Consider the following 14720-nt stretch of genomic DNA (forward strand, 5'->3'; position numbering starts at 1 on the left):
AATTAATAATCTACAAATTCAGTAGTATTGGATGGCTTATCACTCCGAAACATCAACATGCACACGGGTGAAGAATTATTTAACACTTGAATCTGAAACGAAATCACTAGTTTGCAAAGCATATAAAAAACATCACAGAGCGGAAACAGTAACAAAAGTTTCTCTTCCCGCTAATGAAAGTATGAAACTAAAATGAAGAGTATTAACAAAATAAAAAGTCCCTTTTTTTCTTTTTTTTTTTCTCATTTTTCTAAGGAAGAAATACGCCAAGAATGATTGGAATTACCAAGGCTCATCTCTCCATACTACTAATGCAATTCCCTGCAACGAAAATTGAAAAAAAAAAGGGTTAAATTTCGATTTGCTCATACAAATTTACAGTTCCTGAAATTTAGCTCCCCAACCTCAATTCATGTGCAATAGAATACTCAAAATTCTTGTACAAATCCAACCGTTCTCACAGGTTAAAAATTTTCTGCAAGGAGCATTTCTAACAAACAACGAACGGATCAAACCTATGAACCTATTCGAAACACAAATATCTTAACAAAATCCATCAATTAGATAGCACATTAGAACAATTATCATACTACTAAAATAAAATGGAAATTACAATAGCAGAGATTTGAGTCGGTAGAAACATCATGTAAAAACAACTCTAAAAATTTCGACAAACCGCGGGATCATAAATTTAAGATGCCTCCGAGGGTTTATGGAAGAACTGATCGATCCTCCTCGTCCCCCGCGGCAGGGGCTTCTCCGCCGCCGCAGCTTTTGCCGCAACCGCCTCCTTTGGCGGCGGCGGAGGGGTCGGTTCGGAGAGGCAGTCGAGGAGGAATTCGGCGGTGGGAGGGTGCTCGCGCGCGGCGGCGCGGACGTGCTCGGCGCGGATGCAGCGCCGCTTCCGGCGGAGTGCGGCGTCGCGGGCGCCCGCGGCGAGGGAGGCGAGGAAGAGGTCGGCGCCGAGGGCGATGAGGAGCGTCGCCTCCGCGCTCACCTTCGCGATCTCCCGATCCATCCGCACGATCCGCTTCACCTTCCCCATCGGAAGCGACGGCCTCGCCCCTCCGCCATTGGTGAGCTCCTTCGCTCCCCCTTCCTCCTCTTCTTCCTCTCCCTCTCCCTCTCCTCTCTCGCGTTCGATCGGTTCCATTTGCTAGGGTTTCTTCGAGGTCGGGGAAGGGGGATTAGGGGGGATTAGGGCTTTAAGGGCGGTGGGGAAGAGTGCCAGATTTTGGCGGGAAAAAGATTGCTGATTCTCCGGCCAAATATACTGACCCAGTCATCGCGTGAACCTTGTGCACCACGTCGGGTGTGGACCGTTCCGCCTTTTGTCTAACTCGTCGCCGACTCTCAACCTACGGAAATCTCTCCTTCGTCGCCGAGTTCGACGACCCCAAAACACTTTGGATTACTAATTTCGGCGATCCTCGGAGTAGCGCTGCCGACTTCAACATTTAGCCAAACTCGTCAAAGAATCCGTGCATTTTGACACAGATTACTTACCAAAGTTAAGTTTCAATCTCAAAAAGTTTTAAATTTGAAAATAACAATTCAAAAAGAGCTCAAAAAACAAGAACTTACTTTGGATGGCTCATTCTAAAATAGCTCATAGTTAAGGGGGGTACATAGGAATTTTCACCTCCTCCTCCTCTACTTCACTATAAATACCCAACACTCTCCTCCTCTCCTTCTCCGAGAACTCTCCCTTCTCACTCTCCTCCCCATCTCAATACCAAAAATGCACGGCCCACGTTTCTACTCAGACATAGGCAAAAGGGCGAGAGGTACACGTTAATTCGATTCCTCTACCATCTTTTTAATCACCACCAAAAAAACCAAAAAAAAGCACGTCTATTAATTAATTAATTGATTTTTTTTCTGTTTTTTTGGTTAATTTTTGACATGTAGATCTTCTCTATGATGGATTCTTTTGGGACCAGAAGCTCAAGCACTGCACCTACTTTGGATTTGTAATTTTTTTTTTATTTGTTCCTTTTTTTTTCTTTTTTTTTTTTGCTCCTTTTTCCTTTAATTTCCGTAACTACTTCAAATGTTTTGAGTGGTTTTGAGTGAGCTAGGGTTTTGTTTCATCTCATTTTTAGTTACATTTCCTTGAGTCAATAATGCTTCTATTTCCCATTTTTGTCTAGCATTGAATTCTTTTAGTTTTAAGGGATGTTATTGTTCTTGCTCTTTTAGTATTTAACTTTTTGCAGTTATGTTAATTTTTTAGAGTAGTTATTGTTCTTCCTCTGCTTTCTTTTGATTAGAATGGGGACTACGTTTTTCGCCATTATTTTTGCTTTACATGTTTCTTGATAATTAGCTTTTTTTTGTTTTTTCCTTGAGCTTTTACAGAAGTGCTGTTTGAATAAAACTGTTCGAAGAAACATTATAGTTCTCTAAATAGCTTCTAACAACTTCAAATGTAGCTTCTGCATTTGGACTTTATGGGTCTCTTTGTTCGCCAAATAATAGGCTAGATTACTATGCAGAGATGAAAGTTGTTCCAAAAGCTCAGCAGGGTCGCAAAGTGAGCTGCGGTTGTTGTATGCTTGCACATTCGTTTGTTATTGGATTCGTGAATTTTGGAGTCATAAACTCTTATCAAATGAAAAAGGTTGTCTTAAAAATCACTCATATTTTTGAAATTTGGTAACATTTTATAAGAAGCAATTGCATTGTCAAAATCTCGAGAACTTCTTAGCTACACCAGACGAAGGATATCCTTGTAATGCTATTGCTCATTGCATCCTTGGTACTTGTTTGTGGCAATAAATTTGTTTTGTAAGCATTTGCTATTCTACTAAAAACCTAAAATGCATTGTTCCCTATGTAGGAATAGGGTTTAAGAAGAATGATATTTAGCACATGCTAGCTGTTTTCAGGGGAAGATAATAGATATAATCTGTTTCCCCTCATTTTTGCATATGAGTGATTCTTCCACTAATATGGTACTTGATAGTGAGTTTTAGATTGTTTTCGAACATTTGATTCAATTTCCATTCGGTCTAGCGCAGTACTAAGGTAACAACATGGTAAAGTTTTTAATAACGATCTTGGTTCAATTGTATTTGTTAATTTTGTACGATTCATGCTTTCTTGAGCAATGATCTTTATGAATTTGCAATGATTTAAGACCTGGAGCAACAATTGGTTTCCAGACTAGTCTTTTCAATGGTGTAATTTGGGACTTGTTTTTCACTGCCGAGGTTGTTCTCTTGCTTTTCTCATTCGAACTCTTACTTGCTTGTATGGTGCAGCATACAACAGAAAATGGTGCAGCGAAGTATGACTTTTCTCTTTGTTCCAAAAGTAAGCCTCAGGTGAGGAGAATGCCAATTCGGACTCTTAATATTTGTTTTATCATTTTGATTTGTGTACGAGTCTTGACAGAGGTGAAATTCTTACGGACAAAGCATGTTCTTTGAACCTAGTCAATATTCACTTGATAAACTCTTGACTAGGCTCAATGAACCCGCTCTGCATGGACAAGAAATTTCAGCTCTGGCAATACCACTATTCTTTTGGTTTAGTCATCTATCTAGTTCACTTTTCTATTTGCATAACATCCACTCACTGTTAATTTCCAAATGTATTTACTACTAAGCCTCCTCTCACTATCAATCTATTACAAAGGCCATTACATTGAATCCTGTGTTGCTACTGCTGCACTAACACGCTTAAACTCGGTCTTTGGTATTCTTTACTCCTTGAAAACTTTCTCGAGATTTGGAGAACGCTAAAATTGATATTAATTTCTTATTCTAGCTTTCCCTCGACGAAATGGCTTCTGGTGAACTGAAGACAACATTATGCTTTGAATGGCCACAGTGGAGTTCTTCGAAGGTATTATTTCCTCTCTTCCATTTTGGGTCAGAATGCTCCCTCGCGGCGCCCCCCCTCCCCCCTCTCTCTCTCTTGTTGAGTAGTTCACCTCTGAAGCATATTGGCAAATAGAAACAGATAAATGAGAAATAGGGTTCAAATGTATATATCAATCCTCGTTGAGATGCAAATATTTGTGAGCATATGTGAAAAGTTCAAAATAGATGTTGATACCATTCTTTCATTTCAAAAAACGAAAATGTCGATACCAGTATTAAGTTATGTCAGTATTGAAATATAGGATAGTGCCTGTATATGAAAGATTCAAAGTAGATAAAGCAATAAGTAAGAATTGTAATATGTATGTCCACGATAAGTTCCATTGACATAAGTTCCGTTTCTCATTTTTCAGGTTGAGTTCCGATACCTGCATGATTATGCTGGAATTGATGCCAGTATTGGGTTAGGCAATCCAATGGTTGGTTTAGCTGCTGCAGTCGGAACAGATGCTTGCATCGTGGGTGCTGACATGGGATTTGACATGTCTACGGGAAAGATTACGAGATACAATGCCCGGCTGGGCATAGTTAATGACGATCTCATTCAATCAGTGGCTCTGTAAGTAATTCTAAATTACATTGTTTTTCTTCGCTTATGAAATGAAAACAAGTTGCGTTGGTTAAGGATCAAGAAATGGAAATATAATAGCATTTCTTTCCTCACTATTTTTTTTGCTATTTCCATGGTAATGAAATCATTTACATAAAACTTCATACAGGAGCGATAAAGGAGACAACTTGAGTGGGTCATGCTACTTCCTGGTGAATCCAAAGAGCCACGTGGCAGTCGGTGGGGAGCTAAGCTACCGATTCTCAACCAATCAGAGCACCGTGACCTATGGGGCGCAATTGGCCCTCGACCCTTGCACCATGCTCAAGGTCCGCGTGAACAACCAGGGCAAAATCGGCGCTCTAATCCGGTACAACTGGCACCCAAAATCATATATTGCTATTTCTGGCGAAATCGACCGCAATTCCGTGCTACAGGGCTCAAAGATAGGCCTACACCTAGTCCTCTGATGAATGGTAATACTTGATACTATTATTTCACATATTAGAGTAACTAAGATACAGTACAAGTAACTTACTAAAATCTTTCATCAGTAGTAGTGACCAGCAAAATTTGGAGAGATCACGGTGATCATAGTTCTCCAGGAACGAGAAATTTTATTGTCTAACACTTAAACTTCACTGTTATCTGCTTATGTTTTTGTTCCTTCTCTGCTTTGGAGCTTTCTGGTAAACAATGAAATACAGCTGCATGAATTGGAGGATAAAATACTTGGACATATTCATACTTGCGTTCTTGATCACAGCAGCTTTTGCTTTTGGTTGTGTTCGTTTAGATTTGAAATAATTTTTAATAATTAAAGGGTGGTTTCAATTGAGAATCCTCTAGTAGGAAACGAAAGTTTTTGATAGGCAAAAGTTAATGAAAAGCTTCTTGAATGCATTTTCTGATACTTGTTTTATTATATTTGAATTATCGTATGGCTTAGATATTGCAAAATTTTGAAATTAAATCAATGAAGTAGCACTGTAGTCACTTCCGTATATACTGTTGTATCATATATATGTTAAGACAAATTCTGAACTATTTCCTATTATATTGATCTTTCGAGTAACATGGTTTCAGAGTTGGCCCCAAGCCTCCTTGTTTTCAGGAGGTCTTGAGCTTGATTCTTATATTTTCTATTTTATAGGGTCGTTTATTTCTCTAGATTATTTTGTCATCTTTTTTGTTATTCTTTCGGTCAATTTACCTGTTATTTATGATTCATTAATTCCCATCATGCATGTCCATGGAAATATTTAGGTATATTCGTGGCTGCTTCCAACTAGATCAATTTTCCAAGTAATAATCTATGAGGATGTATAGGCCTAGCAAATATCTAGTTTTGCCTTCCTTTTTTTTTAAAAAAATTGCCTGAACAAATCAAGTAAATTTGTAGACTAAGTGCATTATAAACTCAAACTAACATAGAATTATAATTGATATTCTATGTATAATGGGATTTCAAACTATTAATAATTAATTGGAGGCCATGATCCCTTCGTTTCTACCCCCACCAGTTGCCAATTTTACACTCTGGTCCGTCCTTCTGTACCGATACCTCCCAGCCCAAAACAAAAAGTGGCAAAAATTCACCACGCTCAGAGCACACATCAACCAGTAGAACCTCTCCAAACGGTAGTGATTCAAATTGCTTCCCGCCAACCACGGCCGCGCCCTGCCGGCTCCCCCGCTGGTGACCGTGTTCACGACGGAGACGAGCACGGAGCTGAGGTAGTAGCCCATGGCGAGTGACGCCCACGAGAGCGACGTCGCAAGCGACCGCATCCTCCCCGGTGCCTCTCTGAAGAAGAACTCGAGCAGCCCCGTGAGGGTGAAGAGGTCGGCGGAGCCGAGGAACAGGTACTGCGGCGCCAGCCAGAAGAATGTTATCGGCAACGGCTCCTTAGAATCCACCATCCCAGTTCTCCTCGCCACTGATTTCCTCTTCACCTGTTGAGTACTAGATTTTAAAACTTTGTTCCTACCTTTTCTTTAAAAATCAAATTGCAAAATCACAAAACGTGCGGGTTATCTTTGCAAAATGGCGGCATTGAGGCGGCGCACCTCAACCAAGGCGGCGACGGCCATGGCGACGGTGGAGAGCACCAATCCCGCGCCGATCCGCTGCAGGTGGCTGATCCCCATCTCGGTTTTCGTGACCCGCCGCGCGAACGGGACCACGACGTGGTCATAGATGGGCGCCAGGAGCATGATGAACGTGACCGGGAACACGGGCAGGGACGCGGGGGGCACGTGCAGGCCCCGGCACGCGCGCGTGTCCATGGTGGCTGCCTGCTCCACCGAGAACGTCGACAGCTGCGCCAGGCAGCAGCTCAGCATCACCGTGGACGCGAAGATCGGCAGGATTTTCACCACCACCTTCACGTCCTCCACCTCTTCCGCCGCGCACACCAGCGTCCGGTGGGCCGGCCGGTTTAGGACTGCCCGGTTCAGAAACGTGAGGTCGCGGGAGATCACGGCCCCCGTGTTTTGCACTTCTTGGCACTGCCGTTGCTGCTGCTGCTGCTGATGTTGTTGTTGTTCGGCGTATTTGGTGCTTGTCATTGGTGGTTTGATCGGCTCGGTCGGGCTCGGTGGCGCCATGGCCTCTGAGCGCCGCCGCCACTCAGCGCCGCCGCCACGAAGACCTAAATGGAATAGCGAAGCAAGTTGAGTAAGCATGTGTATTCATTTTTGCTCTATTTTTCATCGGAGGGACGTACTGTCTTCATCAATTTTAATGCTGATGATGAATCAGATTTCTCACATTACTTACTGTCTGCCACTTATGAATCAGATTTCTCACATTACTCACTGTCTGCTGCTTTGCAAAAGCGTCTCTGTATGTGCAGGAGTCATTTCCCACATGCCTCTGGCATGTACTCTTTACCCTTCAGATTGAATGCCGTCAATTTTGATGCACAATAGATTCACTTTGCTAGCAGGAGGGAAACATGCTTTTGTTTTTGACGTTGCGTTTTATATCCATAGAGAGAGAGTCGAGCTACCATACTGCCAATAATACCAAATGTTTGGTGCTATCAAATTTTTCGTTGTCAGATCTACTTTTTTGACTTTTTTTATTCATTAGATCATACTATTCAATCAATAACGCACTCAATTCTCGAAGACTATTATCATTCTAGCTGAAGACCACTATTATCCTAACTGTAAATCTCTTCATCCAAAATATCGAAAACCTAATACACCAAGCATTTGGTATTATTAATAATATAGTAACATAATTATGTATAAATATATTCTTGATTTATGTTTCGAAGTTAAGGTTTGAGTTCGAATTCCACCTTGGCAATAGTTGTAAGTGGACTTCCGGCCGGTATCTTGCTTCTGTAAATCGGTGATCCTGCGAGAAAAATTGGTATCGAGAGCAGTATTGCGATCATCGAAATCCCGAATCCCCACTCCCACCCCTTGTTATCTTCGACCCACACGACGAACGTCACCGCGATGAGTCCGCCAGCGGAGAGGCAGAAGACGAAGTAGTTGAAGAATGTCGAGCGGAGCCGGCGGCCGCGCTCGGAATCGCCATCGAACTGCTCCGCCCCGTGGGTGGGCAGCGAACCCTTTATTCCCCCGACGCCAAGGGCGGTGACATAGAGCCCAGCGAAGAGCATGGTGACCGCACCGCCTGAGGCCTTCAGCTGGAGAGACGGAAACTTTGCTTGGATAGTAAGAACTAGCAGACCCTACAAAAAAAAGAGCGCGAGTTAAAAATTTTACAAGAATATTTTATTCGGTATATCTCTTTAATTGTTTTAAAAGTATAGTAATATACTGTACGCAGCTTCTAATTGCAACATACTATCTTGAGAAAGAAGAGTTATTAAGATTTCAAACTGATAGCTAAATGTTAAACTTTTACCTTTTTAAGTGTCAATGTAAGTAAGATAAATATACAAAGTATTTTCATATGGTTGTTTTTTTAAAAAAAGAACAATGAGAAGTATATTTGACTAGTAGAGGGGTAAATTATTTTATTGAACCTGTTTATACTTTAGCTTTATATCGAACAAAAGAGTTGTAGCTTTCGCTTGTTGCTTTATCATTCCTATCATTAGTAATATCACGTGAATCCTCTCAGACAAAGGCTTTTTTTCTTTTTTCTTTTTTTTTTGGGGTGGGGGAAAAGAACACTCATTTTTTAAAGTCAACATAATATGTTAAAGTAAAAATATACTGAACTTGCTTGAGTTACCAATTATTCAAAAAAAAATTACGAATTCTTTCAAAATTTTAATTTTACTATTTAATTTTTTAATTTATTTAATTTGAATCATGTATCGACACTCTGACTTTAAATTTGAATTTATTATTGATTTTTATATATTTAAGTAGTTATTTTCTATAATTCTCGTAACTATAAATTGACTGAAGTAATTAACTTAAATTTTAAAGTCATAATACTGTTGAACTTAAAGTTGCCGTTGATTTACTCAAATCAAATAAATTGAAAGATCGGATAGTTATTTTTAAAATTTTGAAAGATTGAATAATTTTTTTCAAAAAATTTATAATTTAGGTAAGTTATTTATGTTTTCATCCATTTATTATTTTTTCTACTATTGGGAAAAGAGAGTTTCCTTAAAAAGAACACAACTAAAGCACAAAAACATGAAGAGAGTGCGCTTAATGATATCCTTCCAATGGGAATGTGTGATAGGACATTTTATTGCGTTACAAAAAAGAATGGGGGTGCGCCATTGGGTGAGAAATGAATTCCAATTTATTATATAAAAATTATATATAAGGTGAGGGTCCACCAAAATTATGAAATGGTTCATGCACCTTAGCGAGGTGATACATGACACGGCCATTTTATTCGAAACCGATCAAATTTATTAAATTTTATAAAATTTTAAATAAACATAGTAATTAAATTAAAATAAATTTGTTGATTTTAAAGTAAAATTTTTTAAGAATTTCACGTGGCTTAATAAACAATTATATTGACAAACTAAAATAGTCATTTACAGAAGATATTCACTGCATTAAGTCATCTGGATTCGATTAATTTCTCTCTCTACCAATATAAGAATTTTCGCTCTTGCTTAATTAATAGCTAACCTGAAGCGGTTAATTAATTGCCAATTAATTAATGTGTTTCTCATGTGGATTTTGTCTTTTACTAATTTTCTAGATATTTGTTGGGGGAACAGATATTGGATTTGCTACATATATATATATATATATATATGGTTTGCATGTCTTGTCTCGATTATCTTGTATTCAAGTAAAGTGTGTTAAGGGATCAGGGAAGAGGACAAATTCAGACCTAAGCATGCGGCAACTTGTATTTTGTTTGTTTCTATACGAGAGTCACATAACTAAAAGCAACCAATTAAAAGACCTTGATCATGATCTTTTCCAAGTTGCCATGCATGTTGTGTGCACTAGTCCCCCTCTCTTCTCTTCTTGGGTCCACACTCTCTCTCTCTATAGCCCGGATTTGGTCCAACATTTTAGTCCTGAACCATCTATTGATCTGTCATCTATTCTATCTTTACTTTAATTCAATCTCCACTGCTCTGAACATAATTAATCCTCTCTCTCACTATTTGCATCTGGTTTAACCTCTCAGCAACGGACTATCTAGTAATATGTCATTTATCCAATGTCTACTTTCAATCTCTCGACTACTCTTTAAAAGATAAGTAGTAAAATTTTAAAAAGATTGCTACGTACGTCCTCGATCACTGGATGGTGGAGACTGAAGGTAAGAATAGATGGATGGCATACAAAGTGAATGATTCATGACTAACATGGTAGACCAAGTCCAAGCAAAAAAAAAAATCTTCCCCCTCTCTCTCTCTCTCTCTCTGGTCCCTACTTGCTAGCACTACAACAATTTTATTCTATTATATCAGTTCAGTTGCATCGAAAATTAAATTGCTATACAATATAGTTTATTACAAAGTTTGTGCTGTTGTGATAATGCAAATTATATTATTTAGTCATTTATTGGTACAAGAATCACAGCAATAATTTATAACGAGTCTCGTTTGTTGCAAAAAAAAATTATTACTGAAACTAATAATTATCAATTACAATAGTATTTATAGTTGGAAAATTTTGAATCTCTAGTGGTGTAGCTAGACTTTTAATCAAATCTAATGATGTTACAAAGTTTTGTGCCAAAAGAAGTAAGTTTCATGTCACTAATTCATGTGGCTTTTGCCACTGCTCTGATCTACCTAGTTGTCTCTCCCCTTCTACAACTATAATAATGTGTGAGCCTGAGAACCACCAGATTTTAGGATTAGGGTTTTCAACAGAAGCCCACTAGATAGGGGATTACTAGTTAATATGATTCCCTCTGACTAGGGTTATGTTGCAATGAAAGTGCAACATCTGATGGGTACTTGGAATCATTTGCTGTTCCTAACTTACAAAAAAGGGAAGTAACCCATGATCAGTATGATACAAGAGATGTGGGGTCCATCCCATCACTTCAAAAAAAGGATGGACAGTTATAAGATTTCCATGGCCCCCAAAATTGGGAAAATGATACTTGTGTGGTCCATTTACCGCCTCTATATATATATATATATATATATATATATATAGAATTGAGCATAGTAGCTTAATTCTATATATATATATATATATATATATTGCATATCAAGTGAGCAAGCTTAAAAATTAGGTACAAAATTCAATGAATTAGCTATGTGCATGTTAAAGTATAAAAATATATATCGTGAATATAAAATGTTTCTGAAAATGCGCGAGTCTGTGCATATTGTTTGTTAGAACGCTAAAATATATATTTCTAGCTCTTGCATGCATGGGTTAATATTCTTGGGTCTGAACTGACGGGATTTGCGTATCTATCTCATGCTAAGTCCTTATATACGCGCAATTTTTAATGATATTAACATAGTAGAAATTGACAACATTATTGGCATATTTTTATGAGATTTAATACATTTTTTTTTGTCAATAACAATTCTGATTTTGCGTATTAACATCATTGGTCCACGTTAAACACACACTCTATGATTGAAAGCACCAATTGGTCCTTAGAAAATTGAAGCATCCTGATACATCTCTTTCTTTCATTGTGTTTATTGTCTACATATCTAGATATATATCCACTTATCTCTCTCTCTCTCTGCCTATCTATATACCTCCATATATTTATAAAACTACTGTATATATATATATATATATATATATATATATATATATATATATATATATATGATTTAAGGTTTTATGAATATGCAACATTAATAATAATTTTGGAAAAAGAAAAAGAGGCACTGAATTACCAGGAACTCGACGAGGGCGCTGATGAGGTAGACGAGATACGTGGAGAGGATGGCATCTGAGAGGAAACCGCCGAGGAGGGCAAGGAGAAAGGCGGTGCCCATGAAGTTGGTGACGGTCGTGGCCGCACGCGACGGCGACATGCGCATCCACTTCATCAAGTAGGTTACCAAGTTGCTAGCATTAGCTAGAAATGCCAAATTCTCCATCACCTCCACAACTACATATGTACACGCATTAATACATCACCATGCACAAAAAAACTTCGATTTTATTCAATATAAAGAAAATAATAAACTGATTATTATTTCGTAGTTTTAAGTTAGGCTACTGAATGAAGGATCAAGTTTCAATATTCAAATTGTTGAAGTATTTCAATTTGTTTGAAACATTAATAAAGCTAATTAGTGGAAGCAAAAAGGAATTAATGAAAGGTTCGACCCCAATTAGGATGTAGGAGGAAACGAATTCGAAGGAGACAAAATAAGCTTTGAGACCCCGAAAAAGGTTTTTAATTTTAAAAAAGTATTAATATTTTTTAAATAACTCTGTATATTTAAATATCATTTCTCAGTATGCTTAGACCAGGCCAAGTCCTTTATGCAACTGGGATAATATTAAAAGTTGTACAGCTTAAAAAGGAATTCAAAAAATATTGGAGAAGTGCCAATAAAGAGCTAGAAACAAGGATCATGTGTGTGGAAAAGATAAATAAGTTGTAGTCTAGCAGTTTGTTACTGTAATTTGGGGCCTACCATGAAAAAGAAATGGGAAAAGTTAGACCCTATAACAGTTACTAAAAGAAGAAGGAAAATAACACAACATATAAACATATATATATATATATATATATGTAATACTTTTTTTTTTTGTCTCTATTTATTTTTTTTCCCAAAAACTATATTCTAATTAATTTCCTAATTTCATAATGAGATAATTAAGAATTTTGACAAGTAGGAAAAGAAAAAAATTAAATACCAAGGACAAAGGAAGCTGCAACCATGCCTCCATGTTTGGCTTTCAAAGCTGGCTTGTTCCTCCAATCCACATACCCCTCCCATCTCTCCTGCTCATGCCCTTGTTCCTGTTATATATATACATGAAGAGATCATGATCTAAGAGGACAAATATATATAAGAGATCAAGAGAGATCTAGAGAGAGAAAAGAAGAAGAAGAAGAAGAAGAAGAAGAAGAAGAAGAAGAAGAATCCACATGAAAGCAAAGTGGAGGAGAGAGAAATAAAGAGATAATCTAGAGGGATCTAGAGAGAGAAGGGGAGAGGGGTAATATTTTGGAAGGTGAAAGGAGAAGGAGCCCACCATCTCCATTTTCTTTCTCCTCCCCCTCTCCTCTCCTTGTCTAGTGTGTGTGGAGAAGATGTGGATGGAACAAGTTCAAGCCACACAGGAGAGCTGTGTCATATAGGAGCCTTATTTATAGGGTGAGGGGGCCTACAATTACAAACAAAAAAGGTCCAAACCCAAATCTCTCACCCTTCATTTTCCAAAATGAATAAATAAATAAATAAATAAATACATTATTAATAACTAAGACAAAAACATATGGAGTGTCAACTTCAAGGTGAATCCACATAGATTTTCTTTCTCCTAGAAGGTACCATTAAGGGTTTGTTTTGTAACATCTTTTACTTCTACTTTCGGCTAAATTAATTATAAAAGTGTTTAATTTTTAACAAAATTGAACTTTTTGCTATAGAAATTTAGTATAATAATTTTTGAATAGCACTTTTTATATAATATTTTATTTAAAAAAGATACGAATTACGGTGATGAGCAGGTGTGGAGCTAAAAGTTAAGCGTAGCGATTACACGATGAATAATAAGTTTTCTTCCTTAAAAAAATACTTTTCATTTTCCTTCCCTCTAATTTATAAATATGTATGTTTTTGTTCTTTTTAAACATAAAAAATGTAAATTATTTGGGTGGATCAATTCTATTTTATGGAGCTTGACCTTTTCGAAAAAATTAAAATTTTTTTTGTTTGAACTAAATCACCATTTTTATTGTATATCTCAGTGTTAGCTATCTTTTCTTTCATCATTCTTTAAAATATTCTCTACAGCAAGATAAATTTAATTTTTCTAGATTAAAATTTAATTTTTTACTAAGCGAGGAGAATGTAAAAATAATAAAATAAAGAGTAAATTATTGGATGACCTACAAAATATGGCTAACCAGGTTTAAACAATAATTATTTCTTCCTATACATAAATAAGAGAATTCTCCAATAAGGGATAGTAGGCCAAAACAGCTCTTATACTTCATTTCTGTATTTGTATTCTGAATTTCCATTTTTAAGATGTGGTTAAAAATTTCACACAAAAATAGCAAAAGGCCTAAAAAGGGTGACACAATACCCTAGCTAGTGAGGTTCTTCTTATCTTTTGTAAGGCTCTTCTTCTTATCCTTGCAATAAATAGCCTCCAATTAATGTATGTAGTCAACAACAGGATGAGAAGGAATCATATCCAATTGCCCTAGTATTGAGAATTGGCTCTTAGCATTGTATGTTGAATCCTATACTATTGGTCAAAAACTTACATTTTAAGTGTTAGATATGTCTCGAAATTTGATTATCGAGTTCGGTTTTGTGTCTCTCATTCACGGTGCAACAATTTTCTTTTTTTTTTGTGTAGTAAAGTTTTTTTATTCATTGCTCACGATTTTTTCTCTGCAAATAATTTTTCATGTAGATTCTTATATTCACTTTTTTTTTTTTTTTTTTACTGTTTTATTGTTTGCCTAGTTTGCGATTGCCATTTTCAATTTCTGTTACAGTAAGTTTTGACCAGGGCCATCCTATCTAAGCATGTGGGTGACGACAAGTTTTTTGTACTCTAGCAGTGGTGATGGGGAGTCCAAAAATGATTCAGTCTACATTTTGGTTCCGTTTTTTAAACGACGTTTTCAGTATAAGAAGCATTAGTTAAATATTTGATAAATAAGCTGTTTATATATATAT

At 37.2% G+C, this 14720-nt stretch overlaps 1 protein-coding gene and 1 pseudogene across 2 annotated transcripts; one reads left to right on the plus strand and one right to left on the minus strand.

Moving 5' to 3' along the window:
- On the plus strand, positions 390-5757 carry LOC109717950 (outer plastidial membrane protein porin-like). 2 transcript variants are annotated; one of them, XM_020243912.1, is made up of 6 exons: positions 390-1076; positions 1912-1973; positions 3267-3329; positions 3775-3852; positions 4244-4449; positions 4610-5757. In XM_020243912.1, the coding sequence occupies exons 1-6, from the start codon at positions 713-715 to the stop codon at positions 4908-4910; spliced, it is 1074 nt and encodes a 357-aa protein (XP_020099501.1). In that variant the 5' UTR covers positions 390-712; the 3' UTR covers positions 4911-5757. The 2 variants fall into 2 exon arrangements, with proteins under 2 accessions (XP_020099501.1, XP_020099502.1); XM_020243913.1 differs by lacking the exon at positions 390-1076 and adding an exon at positions 1711-1787.
- Positions 5851-13173, minus strand: LOC109717949 (annotated as a pseudogene).

The sequence above is a fragment of the Ananas comosus genome, linkage group 12 (genome assembly GCF_001540865.1).
Source record: "Ananas comosus cultivar F153 linkage group 12, ASM154086v1, whole genome shotgun sequence".
NCBI lineage: Eukaryota > Viridiplantae > Streptophyta > Magnoliopsida > Poales > Bromeliaceae > Ananas > Ananas comosus.

Coding starts and splice junctions, on each gene's coding strand:
- LOC109717950 (XM_020243912.1), top strand. CDS start 713: ATGGAAGAACTGATCGATCCTCCTCGTCCCCCGCGGCAGGGGCTTCTC. Junction 1,974..3,266: donor ACTGCACCTACTTTGGATTT/GTAATTTTTTTT, acceptor TGTATGGTGCAG/CATACAACAGAAAATGGTGC. Junction 4,450..4,609: donor CTCATTCAATCAGTGGCTCT/GTAAGTAATTCT, acceptor AACTTCATACAG/GAGCGATAAAGGAGACAACT.